This window comes from Diachasma alloeum, unplaced genomic scaffold, assembly GCF_001412515.2.
Source record: "Diachasma alloeum isolate Michigan unplaced genomic scaffold, Dall2.0 Dall_scaffold_00271, whole genome shotgun sequence".
NCBI lineage: Eukaryota > Metazoa > Arthropoda > Insecta > Hymenoptera > Braconidae > Diachasma > Diachasma alloeum.
In genome coordinates, this window is record NW_021680410.1 from 2,057,708 (window position 1) to 2,082,238 (window position 24,531).

Below are 24,531 nucleotides of genomic sequence, written 5' to 3' on the forward strand. Positions count from 1 at the left end.
TTGTTATTTATGAGGGACGGAATGAGCGGTGACTTACTCATGTCTTTTCTGCAACAATTATCGGATTATGGTCTTGATGATGTGAGGATTAAACTATTGGGCTCTGGGTTCGTGCTCAGACAGCTGTTGGACTGGCCTTATCACGAATTATTCATGGAGCTGCTCAGAGAATCGTGGGTTCACCACGATTCCCTCGATTACAGTCCGATAATTTCGTGGATTTTTAGGAATGTTTGCGATCAGCAGCAGTTTCTCCCTCGGGATGTCAAGTATCACAGGATTTTTTATGAACTCTGGAAGATAAACCCGAGGAATTTGAAGGATTCTGTTGATTATCATGATGATTTTAATCTGCTGTGGGGGTTGAGAGAGGTCGGGGTAATTAATCACATCCTGAAGGATGAGGAATTGAGGGGAAGGAGGAAGGAGTTTCTAAATAGAATCGCCGAGATTCATGGACGTGGAAGCACTGATGTGGATTTTCTGGAAGAATTTATGGCGCTAGTTATTAGCTCGAAGGAAGAGCGAGAGTGGTTCAGGGGGCAAATCGAATTGGTCGCGAAAGCGCAGAACTAGTTTTTTTCTTGGAATTTATTGAATGAGGATCTGATGTAGTGAGTGATCTGATCTCTTTTAGATTTTCTGAAAGAATTTAGGGCGCTAGTCATCCAAATAATCGTCAATCTTCCTAACTAAATCACTGATTAATAAATAATTCGGAATTGGAATTTAAAAATTGATGAAAACCGAAATAATCCGGATTGAAGTAATCTTCAATAATTAAAATTCAAGAATAATACTAACTAACCGATTACTTAATAATTTAACGCCAATTGCTTCTAAATGAAAGCATTGTAATCGTTCACATTCAAGTTTTCCTTTTTTTGTGTTATATCGACCCATTATGATCCCAAAAGTCGAAAATACATTTTTTAGACGGTATCCGTACGTTCGTATGAAATGTGTGTATGTAACAAACTTTTTCTTCAATTTCTCGCTAATGAATAAATGAAATTGAATCTTTTTTTTTCTTAAGTGTGGGTATTGCTAAGCCCTATTCATCGCCATTAATTGAAATTTAATTCATTGATTCATTTTTTTAATTTTCGATTTTTTTCAAAATTCAGTTGTAAGACGATAACTAAAAAACATGTTCTAAATTCATTGAATGACGGCTTAAAAAAATCGTTGGAATGTCCTTTTGACCGAGTTCGGAGATGAAAGCGATAGCAATAATCGTCATTTTGATTTCTGGGAAATTTTTCCTAAATTTCGTATTTTTCGAAAATCAGAATTCCGCAGATATCTCTGGATATTGCGCTTGAGATGAATTCAATCATAGCTTAATATGTTTGTTTCTATGCGACTACATCGAAGGTAGAAGATGGTTACAATAACTGTCCCGGTGAATTTGATTTTTAGGATAATTTTTAGAAACTTCGAATTTTTCATGAATTCCCCGGAAGGTTAGCTTTCTGATGGTTCCTTTAAATGTGATGTTTCGAATGCATTCAATTATGCATGAATGAAATATTCCTGATAATATTTCATAGAAATTTTCAGAAATTTTTAGAATTTTATTAACTGGAAAATCTAAAACAATTGTTTGGAAAGAAATTGATTCAATTCAAGAAAATAAAATAGGCCATGAACAATATACAATGGAAAAAAATAAGCAAAACGACCATTCGGAAGTATATTACTAATTTATTACCAAAAATAACTAAACTATACTCAATACAGGAACAATTACCCACTTGTTATAATTTACGAATGTGGCTATCACTCCTATCTCTGGTTCAATAGAAAAGTCATATTCTCCACTCAAATGTCCCGCGTTTCGAGTAAAGACAAGGCGAGTTCCCACAGTTCCCTGTCGCACAGACCTTCCCAGAAACATCAACAAGCGAATGAAAACGTCTGCGATGTTAACTTCCAGTGTTTATCCCCGAAGTATACAGACAAATACTTCATAAAAACAAAAGAGTCCTCGACAATTCCATCAAACTCCCTGAATTTCTCAAAACAGCAGGAACATTCCTATTCAATAATCTCCGCGACGAGAGTTGAGCAACACCGTAAGTCACTGCTTATTTGTATTCACACAGGGAAGCACGCACGAAGAAATTTACTAGAAACACCTGTCGAATTCGTTAGAAAATTCTATGGAATTTCTATCAAACTTTCAAACTTCCTTTTTTCTGTTTAATAGAACAGTTCAACAGAAATTCAATAGAATTTCCTAACGAACTCGATAGGTTTTTGGCTTTTAGTTTTTGGCTGATTCTATTGACATGTTCAATAGAAAAAATTCAATAGAAAAAGTTAACACAATTCGATTTTTCTGTATAACTTATTCTCTGCATATATTTTCTATAGAATTTTGTCGACTCAAATTTTCCAAGTTTTTTCCTTCTATTTTTATTTTCTTCTCATCAAGAAAATCAAACGAAAAATCTTGAAAAATTTGAGCCGAGGAAATTCTATAGAAAATATCTCAATAGAATAAGTTACATAGAAAAATTGAATTCTATTGACTTTTTCTACTAAATATTTTCCATTGAACATTTCAATAGAATCGGCCAGAAACTAACAGAACAGTTCAATAGAAATTCAAAAGAATTTCCTAACGAACTCGATAGGTTTTTCTATTAAATTTTTTCGTCCGTGAGACACTGAACCCTAATCCCATCAATCGTCATTATTCCTTAAAAAACTAATTCCCAGCTCAACTGATCTTTTCCCAGGTGACTTCCTCACCAAACGTTCCTGACGCCATAAAAATATTCCCAAAAAATCAAGTTAGGACCCATGAGCCCATAAAAATGGAAACAGATCAGCCATCAGACCCCACTCTCTGCCGGTTGGCAGCGATCGCAATTTCCAAACACCTGTGGAAGTACTCACACTTGGGAAAGCACCTGGAGTCCTATCTCGACGATGATAACTGGGAAGAGCACTTGCCCCTCGCTGTATCGATAGCAATGGACGATTTCGAAGTCCCTGAGCCAGCGAAAGAAGAACTGCAGTTCGCAGTGGGATCAATGGGGTACAACATATGCCTTTTTTTACTGGAAATAGTTAAGTCGTACATGTGTCTGGCCCCAGAGGACTCCCTGTTGAAATGCGAGCTCATCGATTGCATGAACCACGTCTCCTGGACGACTGAGGGATCCCTGGATAGAGCTGAGACAATGAGATCATTGTATTTCGCGGGAGTTCTTCGAGAGAATTTTGCCACTCGGGAGGAGCTCTGCGACTACTGTCTCGAGGACTGCATCACTGATCTCTGGCCCAAGGTGGAGGATCTCACTCAGTACGGAGAGTGGAGCCTTCGACGAGGTACTGCCTGTCGCTCTGAGTTCACTGTGATTCTTGCAGCTTACTGGACTGCTCGTATGAGAGACGACGTGGAAAATGCGATTGACGTTGTCTTTCGAGAACTACCCGATCAATTTTACGATGAAGCCTTTTCCCTTGAGGAGAATATGGTCATCAATGCGTTCCTACGTGAGCAGTACTGGGCGGTCAAGTATTTCTGGGGCTTGTTGAATGAGCAGGAAAGAGTGAGAACAATCACCAAGATCTGTGAGAATATAGTCTCTGATGATCCTAATGCGCAGGGGTATAAGGACTTGTTCTTTAGAGAGAGGAGAATAAAGGGTGATTTACTCGTGTTTTTCCTGCAACAGTTGTCTCGCTATGGGTTTGATGATGTCAGGGCTAAAATATTGGGCTCTGCGTTTGTGCTGCTGCAGCTGCTGGAGTGGCCTTATGATAATTCATTCATGAAGACGCTCAGGGAATCCTGGATTCATCACGACTCCATCGATTATGGCCCCATTGTTGAACGTATTTTTCTAAATGTGTGCAACTGTAAAGAATATCAGTTCGTTGAACATGATGTCAAGTATCACAGGATTTTCTGCAGGCTTTGGGAGATTAATCCCCAGAATTTGAAGAGTTCGATTGATTATAAGGAGAGTCTGAGTAATTTGTGGGAATCGGGAAATGTCGCGTTGTTGAATCTCATGTTGAGGGATAGAGAGTTGAAGGACAGGAGGGGGGAATTCTTGAAGGAACTAGCGACGGTTTACGGTTATAGTCGACCGCGTAAATCTTTTTTCATCAAATTTCTCGGGGTTGTTTTTGATTCTGCAGAAGAACGAACGCAGTTCTGCCGGCAAATTGCCGCGGTCGAGAGGCAATAGAACGAAGGCATACACGTGTGAAAAAATTCAATAGAAAGCCTAGGGAATCCGCTAGGAAATTGTATTGGAATTCTATTGGAATTCTATAGGACTTATAGTGAAAATTCCATTGGTTTTTTATGCTGATTCTATTGGATAGTCGATAAGGAAAAGTCAATAGATTTCGAATTTATGTTCGAATTTTTCTCTTGAGATTTTTTCTGTTAGAAATTATTGGTCACAAATTTTCCAAGTTTTTTCCGCTGCATTTTGTTTTGTCTTGCATTACAGAGTGCGAGTGGAAAAAACTTAGAAAATTGATGCCCAAGCATTCTTATAGAAAAAATCTCAAGAGAACATTCAAACTGAAATTCGAAATCTATTGACTTTATCTTATCGAATATTCAATAGAATTAGCGCAAACAATAAATAGAATTTCCAAATAGAAATCCTATAGAAATCCCATAGAATTCCTATAGAATTCCAATAAAATTTTCTAGCGAATTCGCTAGGTTTTCTATCGAATTACGTCATGCTTGTAGATATGGATGATGAAACGTGGGGGATGTCAGGGGGCAAGAGTTTGAAATAATGTTCGCCACAGAGTTGAAGATTTCTATTCGGAAAAAATTAAAAGAATGTAATTTCATTTTTACGCATGTATTGATAAAATATAATACTCTTGAGTTTCATCAAAATGAGAAGAAGAAAAGGAAAACTCAGTTTTCACAAGTGAAAGAATTTTTTTGTGTGAATCGCAATGACGAATATGTTCAGTATGGAATCATATATGATGAGCTAGAGCTCTCAGGAAGAACCTCTCTTTTCGAGCTAGTGAAATCCATCTTGAGGAATAGGGAAATCGAAAAGTGAGAGGGACAAGTTTCTGGAGAAACTAACGGATATTTGTAATCGTAATGAAGTGGACCAGTCTTAATTAAGTTTTTCATGTACCTGTTTGTAAAAAAAACAATTAAACGTTAACTGAAATAATGAAACTACGGTAAATAGAACTCGTGTTTTTTACTCATTACAAGTGTAGTTGGGGCCATTTTCCATAATCAACTGTCCAGCTGAGTCACTTGACACATAAAAACGTAGCGAATTCGCTAGACAAGTCTATTGGATTTCTATTGAACTTTCTATCAACTTTTGGTCGATTCCATTCAATTGTTGACTGAAAGCTGAAAAGTAATAAAACGGTTTAAGTCGACTTAGCTCTCAGCTGAGTTATTGGGGTATATCTCCCAATCTAAGGGAAATAGCGAAATTTTCGCGATTACCTTTTTCGTAGCTCTTATTTCGCTCTACAAAAAAGGTTATAACAAAAATGTTGCTATCTGCCTCAGATTCCGAGATATTCATTGGAAACTAGCCAATAGCCAAAATGGACTTGAACCGTTTTATCGCTTTGCTATTACTGAACTATTGTCTAGATGTCTCATGATAATTAATTGAAAATCCGTCGTTTTTGAAGCCAATTTTTAGGTCATGACGTCACAGAGACGGTCAGGTAATACTTCATTGGTCGAAAACGAAGAGTGTGGGGAGTTGTCGTCCTCCATTGGCCGAGGCGCACTTCAAGATTGGGTTACGTCGGCTCGAGCCATTCCGTGATTGGTCCAGCACTGGACCGCCTCTGTGACGTCATTAGTGACTTCAAAGCGTTTGAAACCATCAACTTTCAACAATTAATTATTAATTAATCAGCAATATTTCGAACGTTTGTGAATGAAAAATGAATTATTCAGGTCGCAAGCTTGAGATTAGAGTATTGAAAAAAATTAATGCAATTTCCCTATTTCACATCCCCGATTTGAATTTTTCGCTGTTGGGACATCCGGCTCCTGCGCAACCAATCAGAATTTTACCTATACACACACTATACCGTGCGTCGGTGATTGAATTGTCAAGTGGACTTAGAATCAATGAAGAACACTGACTCCAATAGCTGATATTTATCTCAATAAAACATTAACAATGATGGATTACGAATTTAAAATAAAAACACAGAAAGACAGGACTAAAGTTGAGGATTTGTTTGAGTTTGAGGGGTGCAAAGTGGGACGAGGCACTTATGGACATGTCTACAAAGCCAGGCGGAAAGAGGGGTTAGGTTTTTTGACAATTTCCCTTCCCTAATTTCATAGTAAAAATAATAGTTTTGGCTTCACTTTCAATTTTTTTAGCCACTAATCTTTATCCTCTCTAACGTGGCAAATATTGCTCCCCAAAACAATTCTCAGGAAACTGAATTTTGAGGATTCTTCAGGGCTGTGAAAAATGTCTCACAATGTTGTTCAATCTGATTGTTTGTTGGAGAGAATGTCATGCAGATTAAATGTCAATTATTCAATTCTCTTTGGCATGCTTCCGGAGATTTTTTTTTTATAAAGCAACTGCATATTTTAACATTGACACAGCATTTTCTGGACAATATGAACTTACACGCTATGGAGTCCCTTCGTTTTTTTTTACACACTCGAAGTTTTACAGTGGTTTCAGTAAGAAATGTCAGAAGGATTTTTTAAAAGTTTAATTTTTCATTTAAAAAATCGCTCGTAATTTTTTCTTTCAAATCACTCGGTAATGAGGTAATTATGGAAAAATATAGCTTTAATTTTTTTTGGGAATCATTCCAATTATCACGATAACAAACGGTTTTAGTGAAAAATGTAGGGACAATCTAATGGGGTTTTGAAAACACTGGGGGATGGACTATTAATTTTGAACTATATTGAACTATTAATTTTTAAGATGTGACCGCAAGATTATTGAAAGTGTATATAATTGAAGAAACATTCACAACGTTTGTTAGCATCTTTTTATACTGAAAAATGTCGATTTGATTTTTTTTGGGAATCATTGAAGGCCATCAACAAGTCTCTAATTATCCCGATAATAAGTGGTTTTAGTGAAAAATATGGGGATTTAAAAATACTAGAGGATGCCCTATTTCAAATTATTAATTCTTGGAGAGAAATATCATTATGTAGATTAAATATCAATTATTCAATTCTCTTTGGCATGCTTCCGGAGATTTTTTTTTTTATAAAGCAACTGCATATTTTAACATTGACATTGCATTTTCTGGACAATATGAACTATTATACGCAATGGAGTCCCTTCGTTTTTTTTACACACTCGAAGTTTTACAGTGGTTTCAGTAAGAAATGTCAGAAGGATTTTTTAAAAGTTTAATTTCTTATTTAAAAAATCGCTCTTAATTTTTTCTTTTAAATCACTCGGTAATGAGGTAATTATGGAAAAATATAGATTCAATTTTTTTTAGGAATCATTGAAGCTCCTCAAGTCTCCAATTATCACGATAACAAACGGTTTTAGTGAAAAATGTAGGGACAATCTAATGGGGTTTTGAAAACACTGGGGGATGAACTATTAATTTTGAACGATTAATTTTTGAGATGTGACCGCAAGATTATGGAAGTTTTTAAAACATTTACCCAATTACACGATATACATATTGAATTCTATTAAATTAAATTAATTTTTTTAATTCTATTTTTCTTCTCTTCTCATCCAAAAAAATCAATCAAAAAAGCTTGGGAAATTTGAGCCGAGGAAATTCTTTAGAAAATATCACAATAGAATAAGTCGTATAAAAAAATCGAATTCGTTTGATTTTTTCTACAAAATATTTTCTATTGAACACTTCAATAGAATTGTCTAGTTATGGAATTGAATAGTAAAGTTACGTGAGTTTTCTAATTAATTAATAATACACACGAGTCACTTCATTATTTTTATTTATTTGATGTTCATTGTAATCCTAACATTCTGATTACAATAATAACGGAATATTTGTCGTATTTTTAGAATTCCAGATGCAGAATTCAAATCTAGGCCAGACACGAAAGATTTCGGTCTTAAACAAATTGAGGGAACTGGGCTGTCCATGTCAGCATGTCGAGAAATAGCAGTGGGTTATTTCTCACACTGTTTGATACGAAATCCCGACATATTGAAATTTTAATTCATTGATTTGTTATTTCAGTTACTCAGGGAATTGAAGCATATCAATGTGATAACGCTGATTCGTGTGTTTCTCTCTCATAACGATCGCAAAGTGTCCCTGCTGTTTGACTTTGCAGAGCATGATCTATGGGTAAAATTATTATTTTTTCAATATTTATCAATAATGAGAATTATGCATCACCCAACTGTGGGGCGATCTTGCAGTGAATAATAAACTGGAGCATAAATTGTGATAAAAAAAATTTTGATGTCATATGACATAAGTTTAATAAATAGATTATAAAATGATAAGTTTCTATTATTTGTAATAAATAATAATATTATTTATCATCAATAATTTTCTATTATTTATAGTAAATACTAATTCATAAATTATAAAGTCATAAGTTTCTATTATTTAACACCTGTGAGTTTTAATTCTTAACTCGTTAATATCCAATTATAATTCTGGTCCACAGCATATAATCAAATTTCACAGAGCAGCTAAAGCCAATAAAAAACCGGTGATGGTACCTAAGGGAATGGTGAAATCACTCTTATATCAAATATTGAATGGTATACATTATTTACATTCCAATTGGGTGCTCCATCGGGATTTGGTAAGTCACTCCATATCTTCACAATCGAAATTGAAATCAAGATAGTGACATTGTCATTTATTCACTCACGAAAAGGTTTCACAGAAAAACCTGTCGAATTCGATAGAAAAATTTATTGAAATACTATCAGGTTTGGCGGATTCTGTTAAACAATTCTGTAACTTTATCGGAATAAATAAAAATAATTCGCTAATCAGTTTTGATCGAAATTTCATCGAAGATATCTCCCCAAAAAATGCGGTGAGTCGATGTATCACCACTATCTGCCAATAATACTGTGAAGTATAGGCACATTTAATAATAAATAACTTTTTATTAAAGATTTTGAAGTATTCAGTCGATATTGACAACCGAATGGCTGAATGAAAGCACTCTACGACGAATTCTTGAAATTTTCCAACTGTAGAATAAATTTACTCAAGACATAAATTTATTCTGAAGATTTATTTGGCTACACGCACGAAAAAATTTAATAGAAAAACCTATGGAGTTCGTTAGAAAATTCTATTGAATTTCCATTGNAGAGAAATATCATTATGTAGATTAAATATCAATTATTCAATTCTCTTTGGTATGCTTCCGGAGATTTTTTTTTTTATAAAGCAACTGCATATTTTAACATTGACATTGCATTTTCTGGACAATATGAACTATTATACGCAATGGAGTCCCTTCGTTTTTTTTACACACTCGAAGTTTTACAGTGGTTTCAGTAAGAAATGTCAGAAGGATTTTTTAAAAGTTTAATTTCTTATTTAAAAAATCGCTCTTAATTTTTTCTTTTAAATCACTCGGTAATGAGGTAATTATGGAAAAATATAGATTCAATTTTTTTTAGGAATCATTGAAGCTCCTCAAGTCTCCAATTATCACGATAACAAACGGTTTTAGTGAAAAATGTAGGGACAATCTAATGGGGTTTTGAAAACACTGGGGGATGAACTATTAATTTTGAACGATTAATTTTTGAGATGTGACCGCAAGATTATGGAAGTTTTTAAAACATTTACCCAATTACACGATATACATATTGAATTCTATTAAATTAAATTAATTTTTTTAATTCTATTTTTCTTCTCTTCTCATCCAAAAAAATCAATCAAAAAAGCTTGGGAAATTTGAGCCGAGGAAATTCTTTAGAAAATATCACAATAGAATAAGTCGTATAAAAAAATCGAATTCGTTTGATTTTTTCTACAAAATATTTTCTATTGAACACTTCAATAGAATTGTCTAGTTATGGAATTGAATAGTAAAGTTACGTGAGTTTTCTAATTAATTAATAATACACACGAGTCACTTCATTATTTTTATTTATTTGATGTTCATTGTAATCCTAACATTCTGATTACAATAATAACGGAATATTTGTCGTATTTTTAGAATTCCAGATGCAGAATTCAAATCTAGGCCAGACACGAAAGATTTCGGTCTTAAACAAATTGAGGGAACTGGGCTGTCCATGTCAGCATGTCGAGAAATAGCAGTGGGTTATTTCTCACACTGTTTGATACGAAATCCCGACATATTGAAATTTTAATTCATTGATTTGTTATTTCAGTTACTCAGGGAATTGAAGCATATCAATGTGATAACGCTGATTCGTGTGTTTCTCTCTCATAACGATCGCAAAGTGTCCCTGCTGTTTGACTTTGCAGAGCATGATCTATGGGTAAAATTATTATTTTTTCAATATTTATCAATAATGAGAATTATGCATCACCCAACTGTGGGGCGATCTTGCAGTGAATAATAAACTGGAGCATAAATTGTGATAAAAAAAATTTTGATGTCATATGACATAAGTTTAATAAATAGATTATAAAATGATAAGTTTCTATTATTTGTAATAAATAATAATATTATTTATCATCAATAATTTTCTATTATTTATAGTAAATACTAATTCATAAATTATAAAGTCATAAGTTTCTATTATTTAACACCTGTGAGTTTTAATTCTTAACTCGTTAATATCCAATTATAATTCTGGTCCACAGCATATAATCAAATTTCACAGAGCAGCTAAAGCCAATAAAAAACCGGTGATGGTACCTAAGGGAATGGTGAAATCACTCTTATATCAAATATTGAATGGTATACATTATTTACATTCCAATTGGGTGCTCCATCGGGATTTGGTAAGTCACTCCATATCTTCACAATCGAAATTGAAATCAAGATAGTGACATTGTCATTTATTCACTCACGAAAAGGTTTCACAGAAAAACCTGTCGAATTCGATAGAAAAATTTATTGAAATACTATCAGGTTTGGCGGATTCTGTTAAACAATTCTGTAACTTTATCGGAATAAATAAAAATAATTCGCTAATCAGTTTTGATCGAAATTTCATCGAAGATATCTCCCCAAAAAATGCGGTGAGTCGATGTATCACCACTATCTGCCAATAATACTGTGAAGTATAGGCACATTTAATAATAAATAACTTTTTATTAAAGATTTTGAAGTATTCAGTCGATATTGACAACCGAATGGCTGAATGAAAGCACTCTACGACGAATTCTTGAAATTTTCCAACTGTAGAATAAATTTACTCAAGACATAAATTTATTCTGAAGATTTATTTGGCTACACGCACGAAAAAATTTAATAGAAAAACCTATGGAGTTCGTTAGAAAATTCTATTGAATTTCCATTGAATTTTCTATTAGTTTTTGGCTGATTCTATTGACATGTTCAATAGAAAACATTCAGTAGAAAAAGTCAACAGAATTTGATTTTTCTATCTAACTTATTCTTTTCATATATTTTCTACAGAATTTGCTCGACTCAAATTTTCCAAGTTTTTTTCATTCTATTTTTCTCTTCTTCTCATCAAGAAAGTCAAACGAAAAAACTTGGAAAATTTGAGCCGAGGAAATTCTATAGAAAATATCTCAATAGAATAACTTATATAGAAAAATTGAATTCTATTGACTTTTTCTACTGAATATTTTCTATTCAACAGTTCAATAGAAATTCAATAGAATTTCCTAACGAATTCGATAGATTTTTCTATTACATTTTTTCGTCCGTGTAACAGGACTTGGTGCAACCGACCCCATGACATTTTTTCGCACGTGTTAAAATTCAATGCGCTAAGACCAGATTTGAATTCCAGAAACCAGCGAATATTTTAGTAATGGGAGAGGGAAACGAGAGAGGTCGTGTAAAAATAGCTGATATGGGATTTGCGAGATTATTCAATGCTCCGCTGAAACCTCTAGCTGACCTCGATCCTGTGGTGGTGACATTCTGGTACCGAGCGCCAGAATTACTCTTAGGGGCGAGACATTATACAAAAGCAATTGGTATAAATACCTTCTCGTTATTTTATTATTCGTTTAGCAGATTTTATATCTCTCAATCAATTCTCGTTTTGATGATTGTAGACATATGGGCGATAGGATGTATATTTGCAGAACTATTAACTGCCGAACCAATTTTTCACTGTAGACAAGAGGACATAAAAACGAGTAATCCTTATCATCACGAACAATTAGATCGGTGAGTCCAGCAGAATTGAATCGGGTTATCGAAGATTTATGAGTCGTTCATGAATGTTTTTTTTCAAATGTCTTTCACAGAATATTCAATGTCATGGGATTTCCCCTGGAGAAAGACTGGGAAGATATTAAGAAAATGCCAGAACATCCCACATTACTTAAAGACTTCAAAAGATCAAAGTGAGTGTTGATTGTTGTTTGTTAATTTGTTCATTGTTGAAGACAATTTACACTGAGAGAAAAATGAACAAGTTCTCAAACAAGTCTTGTGTGACCTATAAAATCGTTAGTTGAAAATTACCGGAAAAATAATTGTTCAGTTCGAATTTGAAAGTCTTCAAGATGAATAATTACTGTCATATCATTATTATTCCATTTAAGACTTCATTTTTGTCTGTAATTATTGAGTAGCTGAAACGACAAACTACTATCCCTCATTTCATACAAAACGAGCATTTCTCTCGAACAAAATACGTATGGGAGCATTGAATAACGAGGAAGTAGTGCTAAAAATTACAATTGTTGCTTCCACAAAGAAAAAAATTTTTTTTAAAAGACTAAATCTATTTTTCCAATAAAATTTTTCAATCTCGGCCCAAGCTTCAGATGTTTAGCACAAAATAGTTCTTTTTGATGATTTTTCACAAACGATTTTTTGGCACAAGTAAGACTGATTTGAAAACTGCTGTTTTTCTCTCAGTGTAGAATTTGAAAGTTTTGCTACCGAATGGAAGCTTTGTAATCGTTCTAATTTAAGGGAGGCGTATTGCTAATTTATTAGTAAAAATAGCTATGCTATTTGAAGACAAAAGCAATTTCCCACTGGTTTTTCATTTTTATTGTTTCGTGTAATGCTTTGTTCTTGCTTGCAGTTATGCCAACTGTTCGTTGACGAAGTATATGGATCGACATAAGATAAAACCTGATAGTAAAGCATTTAACCTGGTGAGTTCACTGTAAAAGCTCAGTAAAATAACTATTTGAAATATTTGGATCGTTTAATTGCATAATTAATTAGTATTTCATAGTCAATAAATATAAATAGAATAGTTTATAGAACTCTCGCCTCAGGAAAACGCAATTTGGAATAATTTTTGGACCACGAAAGAAAGAAAAGAGAAGTAAAAATATGAAATAGTATTTACATAATTTCATTCAGAAGGAACACTATTTAAAATAGTTGTGGTTTACGATTTTATACAGATAAAGACATTCATGACTTGGGAATTTTTATTTGTAATATTTGTGAGTAATATAAATTGTTGCTTCCACAAAAAAAAATTTTTTTTAAGACTAAATCTATCTTTCCAATAAAATTTTTCAATCTCGGCGCAATAAATTTAGTGACTGGAGATATTATTTGGAAAAATCTTCTTTTCTATTTTGTATTCTTCAAAATAGTCGAATAATGGAACGAAACGGAAATACTATTTACTCAGGCAGAATAATCTACTCAAAATAACTATTTCAAATAACATTTCATTATGATCAACCATTAACAGTCCTAATTTCATTTAAATTTTATGAAATAAATTGTAAACTTTATTTTGTTGATGTTGCAGTTACAAAAATTACTGATGATGGATCCTAATAAGCGAATAACTTCGGAACACTCGATGCAGGATGCCTACTTCCAAGAGGAACCACTGCCAACGCAAGAGTAAGTAATAAATTTTTCATGCATAATCAGTTCGCAATGAAGTTTTCGTACAAATGGATTGAACTGACCGATTGTTTAGCATTTTTGCTGGTTGTCCAATTCCCTATCCAAAACGGGAATTTTTGACTGATGATGATACTGAAGAGAAGACGGAGAACAAAGCTCGACAAAATCAACAACAAACGGTAATTAATCATCAATTGATGAATCAATGAGTGAATTAACTAATGGCATACGTTGACACCGGCGTAGCATTCCACACCGGCGAATTATTCAGGTCCCAAACTTGAGATTAGGAAATTGAAAACAATTCGTGCAAGTTCCCTATTGTTATCAATTTTTTGAGCCATGACTAATTCCATTTTGATGACAATTTTTTGAGTGATCGTTGAAAAATAGATTTTTTGAAAAATATCAATTTTTTGAATTTGTATGGAAAATTGAATTTTAATTTGTGTCAATGAATAGAGCTTATTAGGGGGTAACAGAATGCCGCTGATTTTCCAATTTTTTGAACAGTTTTCCTGCTGAAAGTTATCGTTTTTGTTTTTGCAAATCCAAGTACATTAATCTCCAGGAAGCGATAATGAAGATCAATTTGCTTTGGGTTCACAAAATATTAATAACTTTGAGCAGGAAATTTGTGTGAAAATTTCGAGGAAACGGCAGCCTTCTGTTACCCCCTAAGGATGTTTAGCCAGTGCCGGTAAATTGTCGGTAACTGTGTTTTTTTTCTTGGTCAAGGAAAATTCTGTAATTTTTTCGGCCGACAGCGGAACATATAAAACTATCTTTTCTAACGTTAAAAAAAATTAATCGCAATAGTCTCGGCAGAAATGAATAAACTAATTTTTCCTTATACACGGGCTCTTATGAAATTTATGTTCAAATTGATAATTCACCTACTTGAAGACTCTAAACATAGAAATAAAAATAGAAGGTAATGTGTAAAATCATACTGAATCCAATGGCCAGAGAAAAATCTGGGGTACCCGGGCAAAAAGAGGAAATATTTGAATGCTTCTATTCCATATAAGCGCATCTTAGCGCATGCATTTGGTGCATTTTATCTATTTCATTTCTAAATAATAAACATGGGTTGGTGGATCGAAATTTTTATCAAAGTGAAGGGAATAGCTTCATCTCTCAGTTGAAAAAAAAAATCATTTTTTTAAGTACTTACTATTTTGGATAAACATCCTTAAATTGAAATCTCAAAGTCTCAAATTAAGACTTCAGAAACACTTCACTTAGGACTTTTAGCTTTCAAATCAAGACCTTTGGAAATCTTACTTTAAGGCCCGGGTGTACTAACTTTCGAATAATATCTGGATTTTTTTTTTCTCTCGTATCCAAAATTGTCAATTGAGTGGTACATCATGTAGAAATTCCCAAAAATTATGATAGAATGATAAAAAAATGGAAAAAACTGAACTTTTTCAAAGAGCGTTTTTAATTGTGATTCAGAATGAGTTGAAAAAAGTGAAAATTACAAATATCTGATTCACTGTGGCAAATTATCTATTAGCTGTCATTTTCCATGGTGGATAACGAAACACCAACTCCTCATGGGAAGTGACAGCTAGGTATCTCAATTTTCAAAACAGTGATATGTAGTCATCTGCCATTTTTGTGTGATAAAAATGTGATTAAAACATTCTCCAAAATATTACAACTTTTTTCAAAGAGCCTTTTCCGCAATAAATGTCTCTGTGCAGTGTGGGAAAAGATTTACAAAATCAGTCTTCCCCCTGCATGGTATTGGGTGACAGGCCGCCATTTGTCATCGTAAATCAGATATATTTTTCAATTTCTTGTTATTCAACTTATTCTGAACCTAAATAAAAAATGCTCTTTGAAAAAATTGAGAATTTCTTCTACTTTTTTTTGATTATTCATTCATAATTTTTCAAAACTTCTGCATGATGCAGGACTCAATTAACAATTTCAGATGATGAAAGATGAAAAAAACATCGAGATAACGTTCGAAAGATAGTACACCCGGGCCTTAAAATCGTAAAATCATCATTTTTTAGCTGTTTAGACACCATCTAAAAGTCGCATATTCGGTCTTTTTCGACCATATTTAGTTATTCTAACACAAAAAATTAGAAATTTAAATTTACGCGATTAGACAGCTTCGATTTGGAAGCAAAAACACAATAAAACTGCCGAATTGTTCAATAGAATTCCAATAGAATTTCCTATCAAATTCCCTAGGTTTTTCCATAAAATTTCGTAAAAGTGGAATTCAGATTGCACAATGTGTAATGGCTTAGTCCATTCCAGTTTCATAGAATTATGTCTAATAGATTATTTCGTCAAGGAAATGCAGTGTCGATGTTAAAGTACTGATTAAAAAACAGATCGAAAAATGGAAATCGTTTGTAATTCCATGAAAAATCATTCTAAAAATAGCAGCAACAGCCGACTCAGCCACAACAAGGTAATAGTGAACACAGTCACGGTCAAAATCCAAAACGAGTACGACTGAATGGTCCTCACGGTGCACCGGAGTTCCATCAACATCAGACTCACACAATGACTCATCAACAGCCACCCGGTATGGTTTATTCAACTGCACAGTCAGCCCAGCCAGCCAACTTCCATCAGCGTTACTAGTCGGCCAATCTAGTTATTGATTTACAAATGTTTGATGAAGGAAACAACCGGAATGAACGAAATAATTCTTGCTGCAGTTGGTGGAATCAATTACTACATTGTTCAATTCAATTATAAATAAATATTAATTACCTCAGTATCTCTATTCATTATCATTCTTGGAGAACCCTAATGATTCCCTATTATTATCAATTGATCGATCAATTAATTAATTGATTTATTTATTTATTTGAAAATTGAAAAAATAACAATGTCAATTATAGAGAGGAAAATGGTATTCTACAATCGTAAAAACATTCATGAATTAATTTTATATCGCTGTCAATAGAATGTTTTTCTATAATTGTGTATTTATTTAAAAAACAAGGAATTTTGAGATGAAATATTAAAAGATCTGTTTTGCAGTAGTGAAAATTCTGGAGAGAGAAGTATTTTTACATTTTGTCCGAAAAACCCACATTGTTGAAACAATTTGATTGTGAATTTGACAGCAATTGTAGATCAAAATGAATGAAATTTCATCAATTTTTTGAATAAAAATGAAATTTTTTCAATTTTTTTTAATGAAAAAAATTTTGGATACTAAATATTGTTTTATTTTTTTTTCAAAACCACTCATTATCAACATAATTTCATATTCCACACGTAAAATGTTAAAATCAAAGATCCAAGGATGATCCCTCATTCATATTCATCAGTGACAAAAAATCAACGAATTTTGGTTCATTTGTATAAAAAAAAATCCAAATTTTTTTCAATCCTGAAGACATAATCCTATTTTCAAAGCTTCATTTCACCAAGTATAATAAAAATCCTTTCTATTTTTCCCCTCCTAGAAAGCCGCCTCAATTTTTTAAATCGAGCCCAAACGTTCATTATTCAAATGAAATGTTCAATAGAAATTTCAGATAAAAATTAATGAAATTCATCAATTTTGTGAATAAAAATAAAAATTCATTAATTTTTTTAAACGAAAACAATTTAGATGAAAAATATTGTTAAAATTTTTCCTCAAAAACCACTCATTATCGAGACAATTTCATTCAAATAAAAAGTTAAGAATCAAATATTCAAGAATGATTCGCCGTTCATATTTGTCAGTGCCAAAAAATCTACGAATTTTCGTTCATTAGTGTAAAAAAAATTTCCAGATTTTTAAAAATATTAATGACGTGATCCCATTCCCAGACCTTCATTCTACCACGAAAATTTCCTTTGTATTCTTCCTCTCTCGGGAAACCGCCTTAACTATGTAAACTGAGACCAAACGTTTGTCATTCAAATGAAATGTCCTATAGAAATTTCAGATACAAATGAATGAAATTTATCAATTTTTGAATAAAAAGAAAATATTTTTAATTTTTTCCTACTCTACACATGAAAAATTAGAAACCAAATATTCCAAAATGATTCCTCATACATATTTATCAGTACCGAAAAATCCCCGAATTATCGTTCATTAGTATAAAAAAAATTTCCATATTTTTAAAAATATTCACCACGAAAATTTCCTTTTTGTATTCTTCCCCTCCCGCAAAACCTTCTCAGCACCCTAAACCTAAAAAAATGTTTGTCATTTATGAATGACATTTTTAATTTTTTCCAGCGACCCAAAATTTTGACAAAATAATCATTCAAAATGGTTTTCGAAAACCACTCATTATCGATATAACTTCATACTTCACGCCGAAAAAATTAGAAACCAAAAAATCATCAGCGCCAAAAAATCCCCGAATTATCATTCATTACTATAAAAAAAGCTCCCATACTTTTAAAAATATTCACCACGAAGATTTCCTTTTTGTATTCCCCCCCTCCCGCAGAACCGTCTCAATACCCTAACCCGCGAGCAAACGTTTGTCATTCAAATGAAACGTTCGACGAGTGAAAAATTCATCATCAGTCAGACTTTCGACTCCTGAATCCGCGGTCGCGTCAACGTCATTCCTCCCCATCAAGATGACCATTTATCGTATTGTCTGCACACATCCGCGATGACGACGTCCACTGCATAAACATTCTCCAGAGTCATCCACGTGCACCGCAACATTTCAATCCCCATCCAATCAATCATCCCCCCCCCCTTTCCCGCTCATCCCCCAAAAAAACCCCGAAATCCAGAGAAAAAAAAATTCGCTAAATTTGGTCCGCGCGCTCTCGGCGCAAATGGGCCTCAAGTCCCACCATTGACCGCGGAGTGGGAGTCGTTGGGACACGCGGGGAGAGGGCCCGAGTGGTGGGAGAGCCCTCGGCGCTTGCGCAAAAGCCGTAAGCGCGCGTTACCTTCTCAATTCCTCTCTTCGTGTGTTCTCCACCCGTTGTCTTTCGCGCTCTTGAAACGCAGTTTCCGCAATTACGTCCGAAGCAATTGTGATAAAGTGCTCTGTAATGTTGGGGTAATACTTAATTACCACCGTGAATACCAAGTTTAATGAATGGAGAGGCTAAAAAACGAGTGACTAGGTGAGATTTTACGATTCAATTTAATGTGCATAATTCTCTACATTAAATTCATCAATGCCCCATTCAGTTAATGATAATAAAAAATCGTAAACGCGCGTTGTTTTCGTGTTCTCTCACTGTCGAGTGGAAAAATCATGTCTACCCAACGTTTTTTCGAAGACTTCTTTAATGAAAACACTTTGAATCTTCGGAACATGTAAATCGTCGCCGAGAATACGAAAATTCCATTCATTCACACGGTTCCCTTTCTCTTTAAATGTTACCATAGAATTATGCACTCGTGTGCATAGATAATGACGTAGGTTTTTTATGCTCAACGACTTGATTTCATTCATCTATTTTCTTTCGAATTAATAGCATTGTGCGTTTAGGTTGAGTGACGGGTGAGAATTTATAATAATTACTGCGCATTTATGAACAATTCAGTATTAAAGTACTAAAACAATACTATTCAGACGACAAAATTGTTCTGTGCACCATTGTTGCAGCAAAATAGAGCATTAAAAAATTTCTCACAAAAATTCGCTGATTCTCTCGATTTTACGGGGATCGTCTGAAAATATTAAATTTCCTTTTGCAAAAATTAAATCCCAACTCATGATACAAGTCAATAATGTTCTTGGCACACGCAGAAAAATGGTTTATTTGAGTTGACTAAACTTAATTTAAATCAATTAAATAGTTTATTTGCGTTTAATAAAGTTTAGTTAATTCACTAAACCATTTTTGATCATTTTTGTCATCGAAATGAAAGAAAAAAAAATTGTTAGTAAAACACACAGCAGATCGTTCATTTAGAAAGTGCCTGTTTTGTATTGGTCCAAAAACGACCTTGGATTCTTCCTTCACGCCTTATTCACTATTTCAAGTCGTGTTCATCCAGGAATCAATTGAAATCATTATATAAAAGTAAATAAAGACGGAGTATGACGATGGTATGAATGAAGAAACTTACTAATACGGAGGGAATGAATTGCGCGAGGTCAGGAGGTGGGGGTGGGGAGAGGGGGGAGGGAGGGCGGGAGAGGAGGAGGTGGGGTAAAAGAGAAGGTGGTTTGGGCGAGGATTCGCTCCTGACCACGATCCTCGGGGGCCAGGCGAGGGGCCATGACCACGTTGTGACAAGGTAATCCACACAGACGTCCTCTTCCATCTCTCTCGGTTTTACTTACCCAAAGAAGGGATGGTTGAGATACATAAGCCACGCGGCCTCGTTGATATAACGCGGTGACTATGAGCGGAAAATTCGAATTTTGGGGGATAGTGGATTGGGGTTTTATTTGTGATGCGTTGGGACTAGAGATGCGAAATGACCGGCATTTTTTGGTCATATGACATAATCACAAAAATGAAGCTGTTGTACAGTTGTACACATACATTTCGGGTCTTCCATAAGAACCTTATAATAAACAATAACTGATAATCAATAATTAATTGAACGAATAAACGAGGCCAATTATGTGGAAATTATATGGCCGTCACAAAAAACAATATATTTATGACGATCACAAGAATTTTGACCGTCAATTGGCATTAGAAATTTCGGGACGTCACAAATCACGGACCGTCATTTTTTGGTCATATGAGGTCAAATTCTTGTGACCGTCATAAATATATTGGTTTTTGTGACGGTCATGTAATTTCTACATAATTGGCATCGTTTATTCGTTCAATTTATTATTGATTATCAATTATTGTTTATTATAAGGTTCTTATGGAAGACTCGAAATGTATGTGTACAACTGTACACCGCTTTTTTTAATTATAAAATTATGAAACATGTGCTTACATATATTTTTGCGTACTCATGAGAGAATGAGAGAATGATTACACTTTTCATCTTTGGAACAAAATAAACGAAGTGAAGAGTTCTAAATACTAAAGTAAGTAAACAAAATCAAGAGTCCTAGTTAATTAGAAAAAAAAATGGATGAACAAAAAAGTGTTTCAACTATATAGATGCAAAATGACCGTCACAGTTTTTCGGCCAATTGTGACCGTCATGGAAAAATATTTTGTGATCGGACCGTCAATGACGGTCACATGACCACTTTATGACCGATCACATGACGCCTTCGCATCTCTAGTTGGGACTGAACGGCGCGATTCGGAGGGGTTGGGGCTTGATTTTAAGGATGTTTAGCCAGTGCCGGAAAATTGTCGGCAAATGTGCTTTTTTCGATGTTCAAGGAAAATTTTGTAATTTTTTTGGCTGGTAGTAAAACATAAAACTAACTTTATTGATGTTTAAAAAATATTTATCGCAATAACATCGGCAGAAATAAATAAACAAACTGTTCCTTATACATGGGCTCTTATGGGATTTATGTTCAAATTGATAATTCATTTACTAGAAGACTCTAACAATTCTATTTACTAAAGATGAAAGAAACGTGAAGTCAGGCAGTTTCGAGATATTTCGATATAAAACATTATATCGAAATATCTCGAAACTGCCTGACCGCTAATCCTTAATTCTGATTGGTCAATATGTGATACGAAGTTATTCACACAAAAAAACACGCGGCATTTTCAAATTCTTCAATGACATAATTTCAAATTCTCAGTGGTAAATTTTTTTTTCACGTCATATATATATATATATATATATATATATATAAATCTAATATATATATTTCACATGTATATATATCATCGGTGAAATTAATAAATTCTGCCCTTTTATGGAGACTGATTATTTAACAAAATTGAAGATAATTAATTGAAAATGAAAAATTCTTTATAGATTCTTTTACTCTACTTCGCTATTCACTTCAATCATTAGTCGAATTCTCTTTGATTCATTATCAGTATTTATAAGGTATTCATGAGAAAACGAAATTCAATGGATTCCATTTCTTCATTTCAACAAATGAATAGATCAGCGCGCGCGAGAGTGCGCGCATAGATCTTGTAGAAATAAAAATAGGAGGTAATTTGCAAAGCTGTACTGAATCGAATGGCCAGAGAAAAATCTGGGGTACCCGGGCAAACAGAGGGAATATTTGAATGATTCTATCCCATATAAGCGCATGTTAGCGCATGCATTTGGGACATTTTGTCTATTTTATTTCTAAATAATGAGCATGGGTTGGTGGATTGAAATTTCTACCAAAGTAAAGGGAATAACTTCATCTCACAGTTGAAAAAAATCAATTCTTTTTTGAGTACTTGCGATTTTGGATAAACATCCTTAAGGATATCCAACACTGTTGGAAAATTACTGCTGAAATTTCAAGTAAACAAGTGGAGTTCAAGCCTATCAGACAGAAGGCATGTGAACATTTACTTTTGCGTTATCGCTTCCGACGGAAGCATTGTAATCGTTCAAATTTACGTTTCAGATTTTTCGTATTATGTGGACCCATTATGATCTAAAAATTTCGAAAATGCAATTTTTAGACCGTGTCCGTACGTATGTAGGTGTGAGCGTACTTATGTAAACAAATTTTTCGTCGATTGTTCGCTAATGAATCGATAGAATTGAATCTTTTTTCCCTCAAATGTAGGTATTGTTGAGCTCTATCAATCGCCATTGATTAAAATTTAATTCATTGACTAGGGGGCTTCGCCCCCTGCTCGCTCCGCTCGCCAACCCGGGGGGGGCTTGCCCCCCCCCCACTCGCTTCGCTCGTTCCCCTCCCGTCCGTGTGACCGCAGCAGTGTGACCGTACCAATAAACATCTTCCATATGAGCACCCCCTCATATAGACATCTCTTATAAATACACGCACCTCCTCATATAGACACCCAGCGTCCCCTGAATTTGAGCGTCCCCTGAATTTAAGCGTCCCCTGAACTTGAGTGTCCCCTGAATTTTTCGCCTTATTTTTTTATTTATATAGAGAGATTTATATAGAGAGATTAGTTTTTCAACTTTTTAAATTGAATTTTTTTTTTTTTCACGATAATTAAAAAAATTAGGACTTGCGGATACAAAGGGGTGCAGCTGTGGTGCGGAAGTGCAGGACATTAATCATGTCCTGTGGGAATGTACGGAATATTCCGAGCTAGAACGGGAAGAAATGAATAAAAAATTAATCAAACAGATGACCCAGACCGTTCACCATAGCTGCATTCCTAGTAGCCAAAAGATTTAGAACCACTGAAAATCATTCATCAATTTGTTAAAAGATGTAAGATAAAAATCTGAATGTTAAAAGTTTACCTAGACCCCAGTAGTTAATATTAGACAAAAGATAATTTGTACCATTTTTTTTGTTTTGTAAATAACCCATCAGGGTTGATGCTACAATAACAAAAAAAAAACTAAAAAAATGGGTAAATGTTAAGAAAGAGGGCCCCACTACCGATCTTTCTGAAAATTTGACCATCGGATCGGTGGTGGGACCTTCTTTCTTAACATTACCAAAAAATGTTCTGAATTGATTGAATGATAGCTCAAAAAAATGGTTTGGAGGGCTTTTGACCGAGTTCGAAGATGAAGGCGATAGCAATAATTGTTATTTTGATTTATTTGAAAATTCCCAAAAATTCGATATTTTTTAAAAGACAGAATTGCCGGGATATCTTTGGATATTATGCTTCAAATTAATTCAATCATGGCTTAAAATGTTTGTGTTAATGCCATTGAGTCGATGTTAAAAGATCATTCCGATAGCTACATTGGTTGATTTGATTTTTATGATGATTGTCGAAAATTTTGAATTTTTCATTAATTTCCCTGAAAGTGAGCTTTCTGATGGTTTCATCAAATGCGATAGTTCAAATTCATTCAATTATGTATAAGTAACATTTTTCTATTTTATCGAAGGGCTGAGGGGAGCAACAGAACTGTAAAAAAGGCAATTGGTTGTATAGAAGAACCGGGATGATAATAAGAATAATGATGATGATAACATTCAACTAAGTTGAAAATCTGACAAAATTACGTAAAAATACATCTTATTCAATTTAATAGAATGGAATAAACAATGAATTATATATGATAGAAGGAAAATAATGATGTGCAAAATAACCATTAGGCAGCATATTGCTAATTTATTAGCAAAAATCACTACTATATTCAATACGAAAGCAATTTCCTACTTGTTTATGTTGAATTTTATAAAAATTAATCACCAAAAACCCAAGTTGTCGGATACATACATACAGACATGACCCCAAAGACATTATTTCTTCACGTTTCATACCATTCTAGACCATTTGCAATCAATATTAGAAAATCGAGTAATCGGTCAAAAACAGGGGTTTCAGTCGGAAGCAAAAATGTTGGCAATTTTCAAAAATTGCAATTTTTTAATTGTCTTCAATCTTTCTCCGAAAGTAAACTTTCTCATTTTTCTAGTTTTTTAAAATGTTTTCTAATGTTTCAATATTGAGATTCAAAGCAGACCTGCAAATAAATTATTACATTATATTAATCCGATAAAATTTTCCATCTCCGATTTTTATTCTTTGCTATTTTTTTAATGTATTCTATCAAAATGTGAGGATAGAAATTGAATTGATGGGTATTCTTTCATTATTTG

General features: G+C 33.7%; 3 protein-coding genes across 4 annotated transcripts in view; all 3 read left to right on the forward strand.

Annotated features, from left to right (window-relative positions):
* Positions 1–1,708: 1,708 nt before the first annotated feature.
* On the forward strand, positions 1,709–4,380 carry LOC107037843. Its single transcript, XM_015256617.1, has 2 exons — positions 1,709–2,078; positions 2,748–4,380. Exon 2 carries the CDS (start codon positions 2,826–2,828, stop codon positions 4,209–4,211), a length of 1,386 nt encoding a protein of 461 aa, XP_015112103.1. The 5' UTR covers positions 1,709–2,078; positions 2,748–2,825; the 3' UTR covers positions 4,212–4,380.
* Positions 4,381–6,091: 1,711 nt separating this feature from the next.
* LOC107037842 (cyclin-dependent kinase 8) lies at positions 6,092–16,715 on the forward strand. The gene is made up of 11 exons (XM_015256614.1): positions 6,092–6,301; positions 8,028–8,130; positions 8,206–8,316; positions 8,645–8,785; positions 11,910–12,099; positions 12,181–12,295; positions 12,376–12,474; positions 13,167–13,239; positions 13,857–13,954; positions 14,034–14,139; positions 16,373–16,715. The coding sequence occupies exons 1-11, from the start codon at positions 6,171–6,173 to the stop codon at positions 16,574–16,576; spliced, it is 1,371 nt and encodes a 456-aa protein (XP_015112100.1). The 5' UTR covers positions 6,092–6,170; the 3' UTR covers positions 16,577–16,715.
* A 2,171-nt stretch (positions 16,716–18,886) lies between these two features.
* The window catches only part of LOC107037914, a 50,053-nt gene continuing 44,408 nt past the window's right edge, over positions 18,887–24,531 (forward strand). Inside the window, exon 1 of one of the 2 annotated variants that reach the window (XM_015256743.1) lies at positions 18,887–19,039. The gene's annotated coding sequence lies outside the window, so the exon portion shown is untranslated. Of the gene's footprint in view, positions 19,040–20,135; positions 20,166–24,531 lie in introns of those variants that run through there. The other variant, XM_015256744.1, reaches the window with a different exon arrangement.

Excerpts from the sequence above, each read along its gene's own strand:
- LOC107037843 (XM_015256617.1), top strand. The coding sequence starts at position 2,826 with ATGGAAACAGATCAGCCATCAGACCCCACTCTCTGCCGGTTGGCAGCG.
- LOC107037842 (XM_015256614.1), top strand. The coding sequence starts at position 6,171 with ATGATGGATTACGAATTTAAAATAAAAACACAGAAAGACAGGACTAAA. Across the intron at positions 6,302-8,027 it reads AAAGCCAGGCGGAAAGAGGG|AATTCCAGATGCAGAATTCA; the intron begins GTTAGGTTTTTT and ends TCGTATTTTTAG. Across the intron at positions 13,955-14,033 it reads GAACCACTGCCAACGCAAGA|CATTTTTGCTGGTTGTCCAA; the intron begins GTAAGTAATAAA and ends CCGATTGTTTAG.